The 21,269-nt window shown below is 40.1% G+C and overlaps 1 protein-coding gene across 12 annotated transcripts in view; it reads right to left on the reverse strand.

Moving 5' to 3' along the window:
- Positions 1–11,202: 11,202 nt before the first annotated feature.
- The window catches only part of LOC125453840 (mucin-13-like), a 110,116-nt gene continuing 100,049 nt past the window's right edge, over positions 11,203–21,269 (reverse strand). For all 12 annotated transcript variants that reach the window (XM_059647372.1, XM_059647371.1, XM_059647369.1 and 9 more), the window contains 4 exons: positions 20,075–20,112; positions 16,870–16,957; positions 14,377–14,494; positions 11,203–12,331 (listed from right to left, as the gene is read on the reverse strand). In XM_059647372.1, the coding sequence (XP_059503355.1) occupies positions 12,254–12,331; positions 14,377–14,494; positions 16,870–16,957; positions 20,075–20,112 (322 nt within the window). In that variant the 3' untranslated portion in view covers positions 11,203–12,253. The remainder of the gene's footprint in view (positions 12,332–14,376; positions 14,495–16,869; positions 16,958–20,074; positions 20,113–21,269) is intronic.

A 21,269-nucleotide genomic window follows, 5' to 3' on the forward strand; every position in this document is an offset into this window, starting at 1 on the left:
CTTCCTCAGAAGAAGATACCAAAATTGCACACAATATTCCAGGTATGGTCTCACCAGGTCCTACGTAACTAAAACAACACATCCTTGCTCCCGTACTCAAAACCTCTCGCAATGAAGGCCAACATACCATTTGCCTTCTCTACCAGCTGCTGCATCTGCATGCTTATCTTCAGTGACTGGTGCACAAAGACACCCAGGTCCTACTGCAAACTACCCTTTCCCAATTTACAACGATTCAGGTAATAATCTGCCTTCTTGTTTTTGCTTCTGAAATAAATAAACTTACATTTTTCTAAATTATACTGCATCTGCCATTGATTTATCCACTCGCTTAATCTGTTGAGAACAAGCTGAAGGATCTCTGCATCTTCATCGCAGTTCACCCTCCCACCCAACTTGGTATCATCTGCAAACTTGCTGATGTTACATTTTGTTTCCTCATCCAAGTCATTAGAATGTGTTGTGAACAGCTAGTACTGAACCCTGTGACACTTTATTTCCTCTCTGCCAACCAGTTCCCTATCCATCTCAATTCACTTCCCCTCATCCCATACACTTTAATTTTGCACATTAATCTCTTATATGAGACTTTGTCAAATGCTTTCTCAAAGTCCAAATATACTACAGCGACTGGCTCACCCTTGTCAACTCTACTAGTTACATCTTCATAGAATTCCAACAACTTATTTGACAACTTATTATGCATTTTTAATGGATATTTTAACTCACAGAGGAGATAAAGGAAGCCAGTAGATCTTATGTATTGGGAATTTCAGAATGCCATTAGGTGAAGTATCACACAAAATGTTAATATGCAGCGTTAGGGCTCATGTAGTCTGGGGTGATATATTGGAATTAATGATGAAGGGTTTTTCTGTCACTATGGTGGATAAGTGTACAGCAGGGAGACCAGATCTAAGAGGGGCTGCACTTCTAAAGGGGGTGCAGTATGAGAGGGACCTGGGTGTATTTGTGGACAGATCATTGAAGGTGGCAGGACAGGTGGAGAGCAGTTAATAAATCATACAGTAATCTCTGAAGTTGAACTTTGCAAAACACTTGTTAGACCTCAGCTAAAGCATAATGTACAGTTGTGGATGCCATAAAACAGAACAGATGTGAATGTGTGGAAAGATTGCAGAAGTGATTTACAAGAATGCTTCTAGGAATGACAAATTTTAGGTATGAGCATATTTTGAAGAGTTTGGGAATTCTAAGAGAGAAGCAGGCTGAGAGGAGATTTGATAGATATTTTCAAAATCATGAGCGGGCCAGATAGGGTAGATAGGAAAACAATGTTCCTGCTCATAAAAGGGACAAGAATGAGGGAGGTTTGATTTAAGAAGCAAGTTGTCAGAAAAAGCTTTTTTACTCAGGTAGTTATTAGAGTATGGAATGTAGTGGAAGCGGGCTCAACTGAGGCATTTAAGTGGGCATTTAATTATCATTTGGGTAGAAATGGTGTACAGGGAACGGGAAAAAGCAGGAGATTGGCTTTAGGTAAAAGAACTGGACCAAATGTCCTGGTTTTGTGCTGTGACAATCCTGTCATTCTGTGATTCTCTTATTAAATGTTTAGGTTAATGTTGTCTAATGTGTTGTTAAGTCAACTCTTGATATGCAGATTCAGATACATGTGTTACATATAAAATTGTTTCAGGAGTGTAGGTGTAAAAACTGACTTGGCCGGAGGGATCAGTCTTTTTTTTTCCTCGAATGTTGTGATTGCTTGCTGACAGAATTCTCCATTGGTTCTGTCCTGGATTATTAGTAGGATTTAATGTTTTTTCTTTAATTTACTCATGCAACATGGGAGTGGGCAATGCTGGCTCACCAGCATTTATTATCTATCACAGTTTACCCTTGAGAAGTTGGGGTGAGCTGCTTTCTCGAACTGCTGCAATCCATGCACTTTATGTAGATCCATAATACTCTTAGGGAGAGAATTCCAGAATTTTAACCCAGCAACTGTGAAAGAACGGTGATATATTTCTAAGCCAGGATGATGTGTAGCTTGGAGAGGAACTTGCAGGTGGTGGTGTCCTCATGAAACTGCTGCTCTTGTCCTTGTAGGTGGAAGTGATCGTCTCAGGATCTTTGGTGATGTTCTGCAGTGCATCTTGTAGATAGTACACATGGCTGCTGCTGAGTTTTGGTTGCAGGGTGACTGAATGTTTCTGGATTTGGTGCTAATCAAATGGCTGCTTTGTCTTAGATGGTGTCTAGCTTCTTGAATGTTGTTGGAGCTACATCCATCCATGCAAGTGGGGAATATTCCATAACATTCCTAGCTTGTACCTTGTAGATGATGGGAAGGCTGTGGGGAGACAGGAGGTGAATTAATCACTGCAGCGTTCCTAGCCTCCAAGCTGCTCTTGTAGTTCTGTTCTTATATGGGGATTCCAGTTGAGTTTCTGGTCACTGGTGACCCTCGAGATTTTGAAAGTGGGGGATTCAGTAATGGAAACACCATTGGATGTGAAGGGGCATTGGTTAGATTGTTTCTCATTAGTAATGGCCATTGCCTGGCATTGAACATCCCTACTTCTGAAATTATGGTGGAGGGATGGTCATTCATGAAGCATCTGAAGATGGTTGGGCTTAGGACACTATGCTGAGGAACTCCTGAACAGAAGCTCTGAAGCTGAGATGACTAACCTCAAACAATTACAGCCACCTTCCTTTGTGCCGAGTATGACTTCAACCGGTAGGGAGATTTTCCTTTAATTCCCATTGATTCCAGTTTTGCCAGTTCTTCTTGATGCCACACTTGTTCGAATGTGGCCTTGATGTTAAGCTTGTCATTCTCACCTTGGTCTGGAATTCAGCTTTTGTCCATGTTTGAATCAAGGCTATAATGAAGTTGGGAGCTGAGTGGCTCTGGCAGACCCCAAACTAAGTGTCACTGAGCAGGTTATTTCTGAGCAGACCTACTTAATAGTACTGTTGAAGACAACTTCAGTAACTTTACGGATGATCAAGAATAGATTGATGGGGTAGTAACTGGCTCGTTCATAGAACTGTACAGCATGGAAACAAACCCATCGGTCCAACTCATCAATGTCGACCAGATATCCTAAATAAATCTAGCCCCATTTGCCAACATTTGGCCCATATCCCTCGAAACCCTTCTTATTCATATACCCATCCAGATGCCTTTTAAATGGTGTAATTGTACCAGCCTCCACTACTTCATATGGCAGCATATTCCACACACACGCCACCCTCTGCATGGAAATGTTGCCTGTTAGGTCCCCTTTAAATCTTTCTTCTCTCATCTTAAAACTATGCCATCTATGGATGTGAGTTTGCTCGCTGAGCTGGAAGGTTAGTTTTCAGACGTTTCATCACCATTCTAGGTAACATCATCAGTGAGCCTCCGACGAAGCACTGGTGTTATGTCTCGCTTTCTATTTATCTGGTTAGGTTTCCTTGGGTTGGTGATGTCATTTCCTGCATTGGTGATGTCATTTCCTGTTCTTTTTCTCAGGGGGTGGTAGATTGGCTCCAAATCAATGTGTTTGTTGATGGAGTTCCGGTTGGAATGCCATGCTTCTAGGAATTCTCGTGCATGTCTCTGTTTGGCTTATCCTAAGATGGATGTGTTGTCCCAATCAAAGTGGTGTCCTTCCTCATCTGTATGTAAGGATACGAGTAATAGTGGGTCATGTCGTTTTATGGCTAGTTGATGTTCTAAATAGAAAGCGGAACATAACACCAGCGCTTCGTTGGAGGCTCACTGATGATGTTACCTAGAATGGTGACGAAACGTCTGAAAACTAACCTTCCAGCTCAGCGAGCAATCTCACATCCAGAACCTCAACCTGAGCTACAAATCTTCTCAAAACTCGCTATGCCATCTATTTTTGGACTCCCCCATCCTGGAAAAAAATGACCTTGCAAATTTACCCTACCCATGCCCCTCGTGATTTTATAAACCTCTATAAGGTCACACCTCAGCCTCCAATGCTCCAGGGAAAATAGCCCCAGTCTATTCAGCCTCTCCCTATAGCTCAAACCCTCTGACCTTGGCAACATCCTTGTAGGTCTTTTCTGAACTCTTTCAAGTTTTATAACATCTTCCTATTGCAGATTTGGATTTGTCCTACATTTTCTCCTGCAATTTTCCACATTTTTGTGTCAAAACGAGTGTACTGGAAGAGCTTGGCTCGGAGAGCAACAAGTTCTGGAGCATAAATCTTCAGTAGTATTGAAGGAATATTGGCAGAATCCATAACCTTTGCTATATCCAGTATCCCAACAATTTCTTCATATCACATGGAGTGAATTGAATTGGTGGAAGACTTGCATCTGTAATGCTGGGCACTGGATTATCCACTTGGCACTTCTGCTGAAGATTGCCATGAATGTTTCAGCCATGTCTTTTGCTCTGATGTGCTGGGCTCTCCCATCATTGAGGTTGGGGGTAGTTGTGGAGCCTTCTCCTCTAGTGAGTTGTTTAGTTGTTCAATACAACTGGATGCGGCAGGACTACAGAGGTTAGATCTGATCCATTGGTTGTGGGACCACTTAGCTGTATTTATCTCTTGTTGTTTATGCTGTTTGGAAAGCAAATAATCATGTTTGGTAGCTTCAACAGGTTGCTACTTCATTTTAGGGTATGCTTGGTCCGGCTCCTGGCATGTCCTCCTGCACTCTATCGAATCATGGTCAATCCGCTGGCTTGATGGTTATGGATGAGTGGGGGATATGCTGGGCCATGAAGTTACAGATTGTGCTGGAGTACAATTCTGCTGCTGTTGATGGCCCACAGCCCCTCATGGATGCCCTGTTTTGATTTGCTTGATCTGTTCAAAGTCTGTCCCATTTAACATGGCAATAGTGCCACACAGCATGATAGACGGTATTCTCAATGTTGATGGGGAGGGAGATACTTCATCTTCACAATGATAGTGCAGTGGTCACTCTTACCAAAACTGTCATGGACAGATGCATCTGCACCTGGCAGATTGGTAAGGATGAGGTCAAACATGTTTTTCTCTCTTTGGTTCCATCACAACCTGCAGCAGACCCAGTTTAGCAGCTTTTATCTTTGAGATTTGGCCATCTCGATCAGTAGTGCTGCTGCTAAGGTACTCTTGGTGGTGGATTCTGAAATCCCTCATTCAGAACATGTTTTGCACTCTTGCCACTCACTGTTCTTCCTTCATGTATTGTTCAATTTAAAAGCCTAAGTTGGGCAATCCCACAAAAGACATGTTCCTGTTCTCAGCAAGTTGTAGAGCATGGTGTTCATTATGTTGAAATCTCGCATATCAACAAAGCTGAGTTATGATGAACATATTCTCAAAACCAAGTTTGCATCATCTTGCAGGAGCTTTGGTGTGAGGAAGTTTGTCCTGCCACTGATTTTGCAGGTAGTTACTGATCAGTGAAGGAGGAATTCAGTTTTGTTATTAGCTTTGTTATGGAGCAACTACTGTAAGTGCCCGCTCTACATACTGGACAACCTTTCTAAGTTCTGCCTCCTGCAGTCAAGGGGCTAGGATGTGGGAGAGTTCAGACCCTAAAGTTATTGAATTTGATATTGAGTCTGGAGGGCTGCAGTGGAAAATGAGGAGTTGTTCTTCCAGCATTGCTGGAATATTGTCACAAGCCTGAGACAGAGATGTTGGCCAGGGAACAGGGTAATGCATTAAAGTGGCAGGCAAATGGAAGTTCAGGGCCTTTCTAGTGAACAGAACGTAGATGTTCTGTGAAGTGGCCACCCTGTCTGCACTTTGTTTCCCCAATGCAGAGGAGATCACGTTGTGAGCAGCGAATGCAATAGTTTAGATTCTGGGAAGTGCAGGTGAAGTGTTGCTTCACCTGGATGATATGTATGAGCCCTTGGATATTGAGGAGGGAGGAGGTAAATGAGCAGGTGTTGCACCTTTGGTTGCAGGGGAAGGTGCCGTGGAGATGTAGGACAGGGTTGGGGGTGAAGGAAGTGTGGACCAGGATATCCGGAGGGAATGGAGCCTGTGGAAGGTGGACAAGGGAAAGGAGGGGAATATGTGTCTGGTGGTGGCATCTTGCTGGAGGTGGCAGAAATGGCATCTGATGATGCTGGTGGGATAGTAGGTAAGGACAAGGGGAACCCTATTGTGAGACGGAAGGGAGGGGGTGAGGACAGTAGTGCAGGAGATGGGCTGGACCTGGTTGAAGGCCCTGCCAACAACGGTGCTGGGGATTCCTCAATTGAGGAAGAAGGTGGATATTTTGGAGGCTCACTTGTTGAAGTTGGCCTCATCCAAATTATGCGATGGAGGTGGAGGAACTGAGGAATGGGATTGAGTCTTTACAGGTAGCAGAGTGTAAAGATATATAGTCCAGGTAGCTGTGGGAATTGGTGGGTTTATAGTGAATATTGGTGATCAATCTATCCCCAGAGATGAAAAAATGGAAACAGAGATGTCGAGGAAGGGAAGGGAGGAGTCAGGGATAGACCGGGTGACAGTGAGGGCAGGGTTGAAACTAGAAGTGAAATCGATTAACCTTTCCAATTTCGGACAAGAGAGGGAAGCAGCGCCAATGATATTGTCAATTGTCAGGAAAAACCCATCTGATTCACTAATGTCCTTTAGGGAAGGAAACTGCCATCCTTACCTGGTCTGGCCTACATTGACTCCAGACCCACAGCAATGTTGCTGACCCTTAACTGCCCTCTGGGCAATTAGGGATGGGCAATAAATGCTACCTAGCCAGCAACACCTTCATTCCATGAATGAATAAAGAGAAAAAAAATCTCAATCTCAATTTCACTACCATTTAAAAACCCCACTGTTTTTTGTTCTGGGGACTCTCACAATTGCTTCTCTTCCTCCTCTGTCAACAGCATAAAAACCACCATTTTTTAATTCTGAAGAAGAGTCATATTGGACTCAAAATGTTAATTTTGTTTCTCTGTCCACAGATGCAGCAGGATCTGCTGCATTTTTTAGGCACCTCCTATTTTTAATTTCAAGTCTCCAGCTTTCTGGAGTAATACATGTTGTTAGAAGAAACAGGGAGAGACACTATAGGCTCAATGGTACAAATTTGAGGGAGTAGCAACATTTCTACTGTGGGTCATGTGGTTCTCCATTGTCGAAAGATTGAACATTTGTGCTAATCATTCGCTTATCATTAAAACTAGAGAAAGACCTGCACTTATTTCACATTTTTCACAATCACCAAACATTTCCAAGTGTTTTATTGGCAATTAATTATTTTTGAACTGTAGTCACTGTTGTATTGCAGAAAGCAGACAATTTTTTGGATGGAAAACTCCCATACTCAATGTGAAAATGGACAAATCTGTTTTTGCAATGTTGACTGAGGGATAAATACTGGCCAACACACCTCCATTGCTCTTCAAAAATATTGTCATGGAATCTTTATCACAGCAGGCCTCAGTTTAACATCACGTCTGCTAAGCAGCATTTCCAACAATGCAGAACTCTCTCAGCATTGCACTGAAACAGTTTGTGGCTTCCTGCAGCCAATTCTGCTATTTGTAATCATCAGCAACTTCCTCCTCACAAATGCAACTGTCATAAGACCATTAGAAATAGGAACAGGAATAAACCATTCTCCCCCTCGACCCTACTCTGCCATTCGATACAAATGGATCCAAAATTCCTCCCATCCATTTTCCTACTATTTATCTTCTGTTCAAGGATCTATCTATCACGGTCTTCAATTGACACAAGGACTCTGTAGCAAAGAATTCCAAAGTTTCTCAACCCTCTGTTAGAAGAAATTCCACTTCATCCTCAGTCTTAAATTGGTGCCCTTTGCTCTGACAATGTGTCTCCCACAAAGTGAAAAATCCTCTCTGCATTTATAACGTCAAGCCCATTAAGAATCTTACATGTTTCAAAGAGATCATCTCTCGCTTTTCTAAATTCTAGTGAGGAGAGTCCCAACCTGTGTAGCCTTAGTTTGTAAGCCAATAGTAGGGATCATCCCAGTGAACCTTCTCTGAACTACCTCCAATGAAATTGCATCTTACTTTAAACAAGAACATTCTTAGTAGTGTAGATGAGCGGAGAGATCTCTGTGTCCTTGTACACAGATCCTTGAAAGTTGCCACCCAGGTTGACAGGGCTGTTAAGAAGGCATACAGTGTTTTAGCTTTTATTAATAAAGGGATCGAGTTCCGGAACCAAGAGGTTATGGTGAAGCTGTACAAAACTCTGGTGTGGCCGCACTTGGAGTATTGTGTACAGTTCTGGTCACTGCATTGTAAGAAGGATGTGGAAGCTTTGGAAAGGGTGCAGAGGAGATTTACTAGGATGTTGCCTGGTATGGAGGGAAGGTCTTACGAGGAAAGGCTGAGGGACTTGAGGCTGTTTTCATTAGAGAGAAGAAGGTTGAGAGGTGACTTAATTGAAACATATAAAATAATCAGAGGGTTAGATAGGGTGGATAGGGAGAGCCTTTTTCCTAGGATGATGACGGCGAGCACGAGGGGGCATAGCTTTAAATTGAGGGGCGAAAGATATAGAACAGATGTCAGAGGTAGTTTCTTTACTCAGAGAGTAGTAAGGGAATGGAACGCTTTGCCTGCAATGGTAGCAGATTCGCCAACTTTAGGTACATTTAAGTCGTCATTTGATAAGCATATGGACGTACATGGAATAGTTAGGTTAGATGGGCTTGAGATCGGTATGACAGGTCGGCACAACATCGAGGGCCGAAGGGCCTGTACTGTCCTGTAATGTTCTATCTACGTATCTTCTATCTAACAGGCGGCTGAGGTCTCCTGGAAAGCAAGCTAAGTGGAGGAGTCATCAAAGACTATTGAAGCTTTAACAGTATTGCTTTATTGTTCTAGTGCATATTAAGAAGGACATTAATGTTAACTATTAACTCATTTCTTTATTTTTTCTACTCATTCTATGAAGGTAATGTTTAACTTTTTTTTAACTTTGTCTCTTTTACTACATTGCGTCTAAGTTTGTTTTCTACTGGATACCTTTGTACCTAAAATGGCACTGTGTGTGGCGACATTATACACTTTTCACTGTATTGCTGTGCTCTGTACTTGAGTACATGTGACAATTAAGATCAAAATCTAAACACTACTCCAGAAATGATCTCACGAGCATTTGTACAGTTGCAATAAGACTTCCCTACTCTTTCTTCTCTAATCCTGTTGATATAAGGGCCAACATTCCATTCAATTTACTGATTGCCTGCTGCATCTATGTGCTAGCATTCTGTGTTACAGTACAATTCCACCCCTGCACCCCCCCCACTAAATTCCTTGGTGTTGCAGCGATTTTCAGTTTTCTCCATGTAACTAATATTCTTTTCTTCTCCCTTTCAGGAAGAACAGCTTTGCATTTTCCCAGATTATTGTCTACTTGTCAACTTTTTGCCCATTTACTCAACCCATCACTGTTTGTATCCTTTTTTTAATTCAATCATGGGACGTGGGCGTTGCTCCCTGGCCTGGATTTATTGGCAGCCTCTAGTTGCCCTTGAGAAGGTGGTGAAGAGCTGCCTTGAGAGCTGCTGCAGATTGACCCACAATACCTGTAAGGAGGGAATTCCAGGATTTTGACTTCATAATAATAAAGGAATAGCGATATACTTCCAAGTCAGGATGATGAGTGGAGTGGAGGCGTACTTGCAGGTGGTGGTGTTCCCATGTATTTGTTGCCCTTGTTTGGAAGAGTTTGGAAGACATTGTCTAAGGATCTTTGGTGAATTTATACAGTCGATCTTGTAAATAGTATATACTGCTGCCACTGTGCATCGGTAGTAGAGGAAGTGGAAGCTTGTGGATGGAGTGTCGATCAAGCAGGCTGTTTTGTCCTGGATGGCACAAGCTACTTGATTATTGTTGTAGCTGCATCTTTCCAGGCAAGTGGGGAGCATTCCATCGTACTCTTGACTTGTGCCTTGGTGCTTTGGGAAGTCAAGTGAGTTAATTGCTACAGTACTCCTAGCCTTTAATCTGCCATTACAGCCACAGTGTTTATGTAGTGAGCCCAGTTGAATTTCGGGTTAATGATAACCCCCAGGATGTTGATAGTGGGGGATTCAGTGACGGTAATGCCATTGAATTTGAAGAGATGGTGGTAAGATTGTCTCATACCAGTGATGGTCATTGCCATGCATTTTCTGGTGCAAATATTACTTTCCATTTGTCAGCCCAACCTGGATATTGTCTAAATCTTATTGCATTTCAACATGCTTAAGTATCTGAGGATTCACGAATTGTGCTGGACATAATGCAAACATCTGCGAACATCCCCATTTATGACATCATAATGGAGGGAAGGTTATTGATGAAGCAGCTCCTATGTTTTATGTTTTATGTTCAGCTGAAGATGACTGGGCCTATGACAGTACCATAAGGAACCGCTGCAGGGATGTCCTAGAGCTGAGATGACTGACTTCCAAAAACCACAGCCATCTTCATATGTCCCAGGTATGACTCTTGCAATGTGTGTTTCTACTTATTTTAGTGTCATTGCAAATTTGGATTTATAGTCTTCTGCACTGATACCAGGAGAAGACAAAATCTTATTCCCTGGACAGCAAGAAAATGTTACATATTGCTTGTTACTGTTTTCCTATAATGCATGTTCTACCATGTACAAATTGGCTGAAAAGTGATTGACAAATAGGGGAATGCTATTTCTAAAATGCAAATTTATGTTGCCCGTAATGCACATCTATTGATATGCGAAGGAGTAGATGTCAACGTCACAGGATCATTTCACGGGTTTTGTCATGAACATGTACAATGTTAGCTCCGAACAAGTCTCCATGCGTCATCATGTGATCATTTCATGGGCTTTGTCATGAAGTGCTTTTTGTGAGAGCTACAGTACAACCTCATCCCCTTTCAGACCATCTTAACATTTTTGATATTTTTAATAGTATTTAATTATTAGATGTGAATTAAACATTCATTCAAATTGTGCTATCCTTTGTGTTAGGCTTTTCAGAGGATTTTTGTGTGATTTTCTTTGGTGGTCTGCCCCAACACCACTTTTCCCATAGGGCTAGTTATCTCTATAGTGTGATTTTCAATAACACAATGTTGCACAGAGACACAGAGCTGACTATATATGCAATAAAACTTTGGTCATTAGATCAATGAAAGAAGTTGACATCCCATACAAGCACATCATGAATTGTGTAGAAACCAGTTAGGAGTCAATTCATTAGTCATGATATGCTGGAGTATATTAATTGTATTTATTATTTCAAATGCATGTGCATTCTATGTAATTTTCAAACAATTTCTGTATTTTCAATAACTAATCAACATACTTACTTTTCTTCACACATTTCAGATTATAAACCAATCATTCACAGTACATTTTGCACTTATGGACATAACGGCAAACACCATGAGAATGTTGAGCATTACAAACCATATTTTCCCAAATAATAATGATTATTACAAATCAGTTGAACTTACATACAAGCATTGAAGTTCTGACAAAGCAAAACCATTTGGCTCAAAGGTTCCATGCCCCATTTATCATGTTAATATTTTCCGTAATACTACTTTTATTTTGTAGCTGTTAATTCAAGACAAATAATCATCAATGTTGGCATATAAGTCAGCTATTCAAGATCAACCCTGCACCCCATCCCATCAAGAAAATAATTTTGGTTTTGATGCCAAAGACAAAAATGAACTGCTGGTTTGGGTGTCACTGGTACATGACACCAACAGTGGTCATGTTTTAAAGCCCCAAGCATCTTCACAACATAGCCTATATTGTTAGTCTCATCTCTTAATCTCCAATTGTAAGAAACTGGTAAATATAACATTCGTGCAATGGCAAATTGAAATTGATGAATAATGTGAGTTTGGCACACTGGGTCTACAAACAGGGTCAACTCACACATTGAATATAAGCAAAATATAACTTTTAAGATGAGAATAATTTCATAAACCAGTTTGACCATTACATCACACGATCTATTATTTGAAAATTACAAAGATTAAAATTGAATTTAAAAAATTGATGAACTGTTTATGCCAAATTGTTTGAACGTCAAGTACTGAGGCTACTTTATTCAGTCATTGTACATTGCAGAAAGAATTGTAATGCTGAAAATCTGACACAGAGGCTGAGAATATTGGAACTGGAATGTTGGATTGTAAATTGAAATAGTAAATTAATTTTGCAAATATGATCCTTTGTTAGAACAGAAACACAGAATATTAATTTATCTTTTTGTTGTGGTGCTAACTGTTTTGCATTTTTATCATTGTGTCCTTGTTTCCGTCAGCTCAGTAATACCTTCTCCTGTTATAATCAGTTTCCATGGAAGGATTTTCGTAAGCATTCCACTTTCTCTGATGTGAATTCTGTGTAGAGAAGCATGGACATTTTAGGACAATTTAATTAGCTGCTTTGAAATATTTATTGCCTAACTCTAATCATGTTAACCAGTAAATTCCAATATTCTATTTTATATCTATTGTTGCATACATGTCAGCTTTGCATTAACAATATGTTAAAATATAGCTAGATCTCATAATTTTGTAATTTAACTGTATAAAGAAATAAATTATGATAGGAACAAGTAGGAGGGAAAAGTGCAAAAGAGCAAAGAGCTAAAGAAAATATTTAACCACAATTTATGAATACTTGTCAGCTTAACATTTTGAGAATACGAATGATGGAAGCATTTTCTAGCATTTTGGGAAAGTATCGGTGAAACATATTTTATCCTCCGTGGTCTTGGTCATTTTCACCATTTTGTTAATATTGTGAGCCAAGAAGCTGAAATGAATAGATAGTATTTCCAAAATGCCAGTATAAAACAAAATAAAAGCTGTTATCCTCAGCTAGCCAACACCAGTGTTAGGGACTGTGCTCTTTCTGATGTATATTAATGACCTATACTTTGATGTGCCAGGCAGAATTTCACATTTGTGGATGATATGAAACTTGTAAGCATAATGAACAAGGAGAAGGAATGAAATAGAACATCAAAGGATATGGCCAAATTGTTGGAATTGACAAACAATTGGTAGATGTAATTTAAAGCAGAGAATTGTGAAATGAATCATTTTGATAGAGAGACACAGAGAGAGCCGATGCACGCGAAAACCATCACTTTCAAGTTGTCCTCTAAGCTACACATCATCCTGACTTGAAACTATATCACTGTTCTTTTACTGTCACTGGATGAAAATCTGGGAACTACATTCCTAATCACATACCTCAGTATTCTTGTATACATTTCATCCTGACATTTTATCAATTTATTGAGCTGACAGCTTATTCAATATATCCTCCTTATCAATTTTAAGCGTCTAGATTGCCTCCTCCTTTGTTTATGATCATTGTCTGGCAAATGTATGGTTTGATAGTTACTAGCCACTGATCAGCCCAACCCAAATTCTGTCCAGATCTTCCTGTGTATGGGCGCAGACTGCTTCCGTATCTGAGGACTCTCAAACAGCACTGAATACCAGGCAATCATCAATGATCATCCACTCCCATTGATAGGCATTATGATGGAGGGAAGATGTAGCAGCTAAAGACGGTTGGGCCTAGAGCACTACACTGAAGAACTCTCATAGTGATGTCCTGGGACTGAGATCATCGAGGTGACTAAGATGAAGAAGACAAAATCCAATAGATTTTTCCTGTTGTTGGTTCTTTCACTACCTGCTTTAGGCACAGTCTGGCATATATGCCCTCCTGGAATTGGTTCTTCCAGTTTATAATGGTAATACTGAGCCATTATTCATGATGACTTTGAAATCTCCCATTAGTGTAAATTCAGTGTTATTGGTTTCCTCAGTGCCTCTTCCAAAAGGTGTTTGACAATGAAGGAGTACTGATCTGTCACCTGAGGGACTTTGGTAGGTGGTTATCAGCAGGAAATTTCTTCGCCCATCTTTAATTGATGCCAAGAGATTCTAGGGATATGAAGTCAATGTTGAAGGCTACCAGAATAATTCCCAACAATGAGCCAATGTTTGAACTGGAAATTAAATTGCCAAAGAGTCAGGTTTTTTTCTATGATTCTGAGAGAAATGATATTGACAAAAGCTATTCTTTATAATAATTGGTTGATAATAAATTGCACATGCAAGTTGACTGAATGCTGTTGAGCATCATCCATAGTTGTCAAAAATAATTTTCACAGCAATACCACATTTAAATTATTTTATTTGAAGTGCTAATTTTAATTTATTCAAATAATATATTATAAATGTGTTTGTAAAGTGTATTCATTGATTCACTATTATCTGAAAGTAAAATTGCATGAGAAGGAATACCAATTTCTCACACGATCCTGACCTTTCCTTCATTAATTTAACTTAAGGTAAGATTTGGGATATTCTTTACTGCTGGGCAGTTATCAATAGTATAATTAAACATTGTTTTAAAATACCTCATCATAGTCGCTTGTTGCCAGTCTGCTCAAATTTATTCTCGGAATTGTTGTTAGGTTTTCTCCCTCTGTTTCCTTTACCAGTGGCCGATGTTCATCATGTTTAGTATGTTTTAATCTGCAACAGTGAAATCATAATAGTTGTTAATATCTGTATTAGAAAGAAGTGAGCAATTCTATAATGGGTCTGAGCTGTTGAATGCTATACTGCTTACTTGGATTTCTTGTACAAGAGTTCCTAAGCGGAAAGAGTAGTATTTTCCAACAGATTTCAGACCACATGATCAAAACACTCCAATACTGTACTTATACTGAAGTAATGCATTTTATACCATTCCTCAATGCCAACTTCTCTCTACTATTGGATAAAAAATCTATTTACTTACCGTGTGCCAAGTTCTGCAATGTGAGATTACACAAACTTAAACAAGGTATTAGAAAATTGTTGTTATACAATTAGACGTGAGGAAAGGAAGTGATACATCAGAAATTTGAGAAACAAAGGACAAGTGATACAATTTCTCGTACATTTAGGTGTTTATTCATATTTTTTCCAATAAAAACATCACTGCCTCCATTATGCTATTCCCCTATGTTTACAGTTCGAACACAAAGTGTTTTTTGAAGTCACTCTGATTTAGGTTTACAATAACAAAAGTAATAACATGGTGAATACAGAAATATGTCCCAATGCAATTTAAGATGGGCAAGTGAACAATGGTGCTGAGCTATCAGTTACTATCAGAATAATTATTCAATCAGCATTGGGACTGTGAAGGCTCTTGGCTTTAAGGACATTGTCACAATTTCACTGGGAAAATCTGAAAATGTATAAAATCCCAATTAAACCAACAACATAATTAGTTTTAAAAACAAAGTTGCTGGAAAAGCTCAGCAGGTCTGGCAGCATCTGTAAGGGAAAAAAACAGTGTTATCGTTTCGGGTCCTCAGAGGAAGGGTCACTGGACCCAAAATGTTAACTCTTTTTTCTTTCATATATGCTGCCAGTTCTGCTGAGCTTTTCCAGCAACTTTGTTTTTGTTCCTGATTTACAGCATCCACAGTTCTTTCAGTTTTAACATACTTAGTTTGCCTGACTGACTGCTATTTAGGGCAAAAATAATTCACACCTGGATTTGTCATCACCAAAAGTACTTATTTAATGTAACACTTTTAACTTTAACAAACGCATAGAAGAGAAAGGATTCTTTACTTACCACTAGGGCAATTTAAACTATAGTCCTTTACGAACACCAAATGCACACACACATTAAGGTAGACAAAAGACAAACTGGTTGACTCAGATAGTTTGAGTGGGAAAAAGAATATAGACAGGGAAAACAAAGTTCATCAAAAGTTCAGGCCAATTGGGTGGATTAAATCTCACAGTTCTTTTTGATTAAAACAATAATGATATACTGATGTTTGAAAAGTGATAGATATTCTTCACTTTGACAGTTGATCTAGTGAATCTAAATCTTCTCTGATTGGGTTTTTCTTGTAATCTTATTAGATTTTATTGTCTTTTCAATCACATAAGGAGAAAGATAGAAAGATGCTTTCAGTTCAAAGTCTCTGGATATCTTCAACAGTTGCACACCTTCAGATTTGTAGCAAACTGCAACCCAGCTGATCGAAAGGCTTTCAGCTGGCAGTCTTTACTTAACTCAAAGACTTCACTTAACTCAAAATAACACTATCACTTTCTGAAAAAGTGAGATTATCTTACATAACTAAAAATGTGCATAACTTAATTTTTCAAATGATGCAAATTTCTCCTTGTTTTTCACACAAACTTCCATTCCAGTTTAGAGGCAATAAAAACAGAAAAAAAGTCTCTTACAATACACTGGGAGAACTTATTTTAAACTAAGATGTGAGAATTCATAATAATATAAAGATGACTTTTATAGAATAGTATTGCCATTGGGATCTTCATATTTAATTTGTTCACATGATTTTTTTAAGCAAGAGTTGGCATCCCATTTACTCATGTCTCCTAACAACGCAGAGAAAAGCTCTTCAATTGTGACTTGCATATTCGCCATTGAATATACACTATTGTCAATGCATGTTCTTTCTTTAACCTTTTAAAGAATTTCATTTTAATAAGGTGATTTGGGAGCTGGATAAATGCAGCATTGTTCTGAGGCATTACTCCTGCTTAGAACTTTAGATGCAAGAGGCATGCCTTATAGTTTGGAAATCTTAAGGTGTAATTTAAATCAGAAAAATATTGTGGTCTTCCTAAATTCAAATCACTTTAAAGACATTCCCATGCTATTTAAATTTATATATATATATAATAGAGAGAGAGACACACATATATACATAATAATACTTGAAAAGTAGATATTTTGAAGCAATGATTTTCAGAAGTACCTGTCCTCAGTAATTATTTAAGCTCCGTATTTGGAACTGTGCTCTGAACTGGGCAATTCTTAAATATCAATGATAAAGAATATTGGACTCAAATAAAATTAATAATATTACCTCATACATGCATAAATGAGTCCAATTGTCATACTTATTATGACAACTCCAGCTAGAACACCAATCACTATAGTACTGACTTGAAAGCCTGCAAAATAAAATTGCATTTTGAAATAATTATCAAATTAACTGTAACATTTAAACCTCAAAATTAATGGTTTAAAGTATAATTATATTTTTCTAAAAATCATACAGCAAACAATTTGACTCTTTGAAAGAGATGCGGAGTTAATTCCACTTTCACACTCCTTTTTTGAAAATGCTGCAGTACTTTTTAATGAGACAATAGGAACTGCTGATGTTGGAGAATCTGAGATAACAAGGCATAGAGCTGGATGAACGCAACAGGCCAAGCAGCATCAGAGGAGCAGGAAAGCTAATGTTTCGGGCCTAGACTCTTCTTCAGAAATGGTGGAGGGGAAGGGGATTCTGAAATAAAAAGGAAGAGACAGGGAGGCAGATAGAAGATGGTTAGAGAAGAAGATAGGTGGAAAGGAGACAGACAGGTCAAAGAGGTGGGGATGGAGCCAGTAAAGGTGAGTGTAGGTGGGGAGTTAGGGAGGAAATAGGTCAGTCCAGAGAGGACAGACAGGTCAAGCGGGTGGGATGAGGTTAGCAGGTAGGAGATGGGGGTTGGGCTTGAGGTGGGAGGAGGGGATAGTTGGGAGGAAGGACAGGTTAGGGAGGCGGGGACGAGCTGGGCTGGTTTTGGGATGTGATAGGGAACGGCAGATTTTGAAGCTTGTGAAGTCCACATTGATACCATTGGGCTGTAGGGTTCCCAAGCAGATTATGAGGTGCTGTTCCTGCAACCTTTGGGTGGCATCATTGTGGCACTGCAGGAGGCCCAGGATGGACATGTCTTTGAGGAATGGGAGGGGCAGTTGAAATAGTTCATGACTGGGAGGTGCAGTTGTTTGGTGTGAACTGAGCATAGGTGTTCTGCAAAGCAGTCCTCAAGCCTCTGCTTGGTTTCTCCAAGTAGAGGAGGACACAATAGGAACAGTGGATGCAGTAACCACAGTAACAGAGGTGCAAGTGATCTGTTTTGGCTGCTATTGCAGGGCGGGGGTGTGAGGGATGAGTTGCAGGAAATGCGGGACACATGGTCGATGGGGTTCTCAATCACTGAGGGGGTGAAGTTGCAGTCCTTGAAAAACGAGATATATGGGAGTGGATTGCCTCATCCAGGGAGCAGATGTGGCGGGGGCAACAGAATTGGGAATAGGGAATGGCATTTTTGCAGGAAGGTGGGTAGGTGGAGGTGTATTCTAGGTAGTTGTGGGAGTCGGTGGGCCTGAAATGGATATCGGTTTTTAGGTGGTTGACAGAGATGGAGACAGAGAGGTCTAGGAAGGTGAGAGAAGTATCAGAGATGGTCCAGATGAACTGAAGGCTGGGGTGGAAGGTGTTAGTGAAGTGGATGAGCTGTTCGAGCTCCTTGTGGGAGCATGAGGTGGGGCTGATACAGCCATCATTGTAACATTGGAAGAGGTGGGGTTCTGGGGGTGACGGAGGTCTGAGGGGGGGGGTGAAGACTCGGCAGGACTGGGTGCTGCTGTCTCCTTTGGAGCTGCTGGCTGTTGAGGCATTGGGCGGAGGTTATGTGGAACAATTCCTTTTCCGTACCTACACTGGCCCTAAACCCCACCCCCATCTCCTACCTACCAACCTCATCCTGCCCCCTTGACCTGCCAGTCCTCCCTTGACTGACCTATCACCTCCCTCACTCCCCATCTACACTTACCTTTACAGGTTCCATCCCCACCTCTTTGACCTGTCTGTCTCCTGTCCACCTATCTTCTGCTCTATCCATCTTCTATCCGCCTCCCCCTCTCTTCCTATTTAATTAGTTCTTTTTAATGATCAGGTATTGTTGCTATTGAATCTGTTTCCAACACCCATTCAGCATGTATTCCAGATCATACAAATAAATTCTTAGCACCCGTCCAATTTTATTTTTAAATTCATTAATGGGATTAGGACATTGCTGGCTGGGCCAGCATTTATTGCCCATCTCTAATTGCCCAGAGGGCATTTCAGAGTCAACCACATTGCTGTGGGCCTGGAGTCACAGGTCGGCCAGACTAGGTGAGGATGGCAGTTTCCTTCCCTAAGGGACATTAGTGAAACAGATGGGTTTTTTTTTCTCCTCAACAATTGACTCATGGTCATCATTAGATTCTTCAATCCAAACATTTTTATTGAATTCAAATTCTACCATCTGTCATGGCACGATTCAAACCCATGTCCCTGGAACATTATCTAGGTCACTGGATTAACAGTCCAGCGATAATACCACTACGCCATCAACTCCCCTGATTACTACTTTAAGATTTATTTCCTCTGATTTCTGATGCATGCCAGTAGAAATTAATTCCTTTATTTACATTTTTTAAAGCAGTCTGTAATATTTGTGATCTCCCACAAATATTTCCTTGGCTCTCTTTGTTCTATGGATAACAGTCTTAAATCTTTCTGCTCTCCTCATTACTTGCTTATAATTTATTTCTTATGTTTTTTTGGGTAAATAGCTCATAAGTGCATTAATAAAATCAAGCAGAATGAAGTGAAAATATTCCAGAGTTGTTTGAGTGGACAATGTAATGTTAATTTTGCAATCCGATTCTCTTGTGTTATGTAATGTAATGTAATGTTAATTTTGCACTCCGATTCTGCTGGGAGCTTAGTGGTCAATTCATACATTTTCTTTGATTTGAACATCATATCTGCCAACACAGGAGTAACAAAGCTGTTGAAATAGCTGAGAGCTATAGCCTTAAGATGGTTACTGATACATAGATGTTACTTTAGTTTTAACACCGAGCTACAGTTAATATCAATTGAGTCATTATATCCTTCACATAGCTATTACCCCACAATTAATATGACCTTGTGAAACATTATGATTCAAAAGGTGTAAAGAATTGATTTAACTATACGTTTGTCATTTTATGTGCTTCATCTTTTTAAGTAGAAACATTTAAAAATCCTTCTTAGCATTCCCTTCACTGAGTTCAAAATGTACTTTAATGGAAAAATACACGCACACGTGCACACACTCGCGCACACACACGCGCGCGCACACACACACGCACACGCACACACGCACACACACACAAGTGCAACACCAGTCTTCCTCCATTCCTGAGAAAATTTAATCCCCTTCATTTCATAGTATGAATGTAAATCTGTTAATCCTTACCATCCATGCAGTCAATTCCACCATATCCAAATGGACAACTAAATTAAGACAATCACATCATTTGGTGTAAATATAAGAAATACTTCAAACACACACATATATAACAATGTGAATTAATTTTGACCAACTAGAACAGATAATTGAAATAAGAGCAAAAGAGTTAAAAATTGTGTACCTATGTTTCAGTTTTATTTAGTTTCAACACAGAACACTACAGCACAGTACAGGCCCTTCGGCCCTTGATGTTGTGCCGACCTGTCATACCGATCTCAAGCCCATCTAACCTACACTATTCCATGTACGTCCATATGCTTATCCAATGACGACTTAAATGTACTTAAAGTTGGTGAATCTAATGACCGTTGCAGGCAAAGCGTTCCATTCCCTTACTACTCTCTGAGTAAAGAAACTACCTCTGACATCTGTCCGATATCTTTCACCCCTCAATTTAAAGCTATGCCCCCTCATGCTCACCGTCACCATCCTAGGAAAAAGGCTCTCCCTATCCACCCTATCTAACCCTCTGATTATTTTATATGTTTCAATTAAGTCACCTCTCAACCTTCTTCTCTCTAACGAAAACAGCCTCAAGTCCCTCAGCCATTCCTCGTAAGACCTTCCCTCCATACCACGCAACATCCTAGTAAATCTCCTCTGCACCTTTTCCAAAGCTTCCACATCCTTCTTATAATGCAGTGACCAGAACTGTACGCAATACTCCAAGTGCGGCCGCACCAGAGTTTTGTACACATTCACCATAATCTCTTGGTTCCAGAAATCGACCCCTCTATTAAAAAAAGCTAAAACACTGTATGCCTTCTGAACAACCCTGTCAACCTGGGTGGCAACTTTCAAGGATCTGTGTACATTGACACCGAGATCTCTCCGCTCATCTACACTGCCAAGAATCTTACCATTAGCCCAGTACTTTGCCTTCCGGTTACTCCTACCAAAGTGCATCACCTCACACTTGTCCGCGTTAACCTCCATTTGCCACCTCTCAGCCCAGCTCTGCAGCTTATCTATGTCTGTCTGTAACCTACAGCATCCTTCGTCACTATCCACAACCCCACCGACCTTGGTGTCGTCTGCAAATTTACTAACCCATCCTCCTACGCACTCATCCAGGTCATTTATAAAAATGACAAACAGCAGTGGACCCAACACTGACCCTTGCGGTACACCACTAGTAACT

Source organism: Stegostoma tigrinum, chromosome 7, assembly GCF_030684315.1.
Source record: "Stegostoma tigrinum isolate sSteTig4 chromosome 7, sSteTig4.hap1, whole genome shotgun sequence".
Classification (NCBI taxonomy): Eukaryota; Metazoa; Chordata; class Chondrichthyes; order Orectolobiformes; family Stegostomatidae; genus Stegostoma; species Stegostoma tigrinum.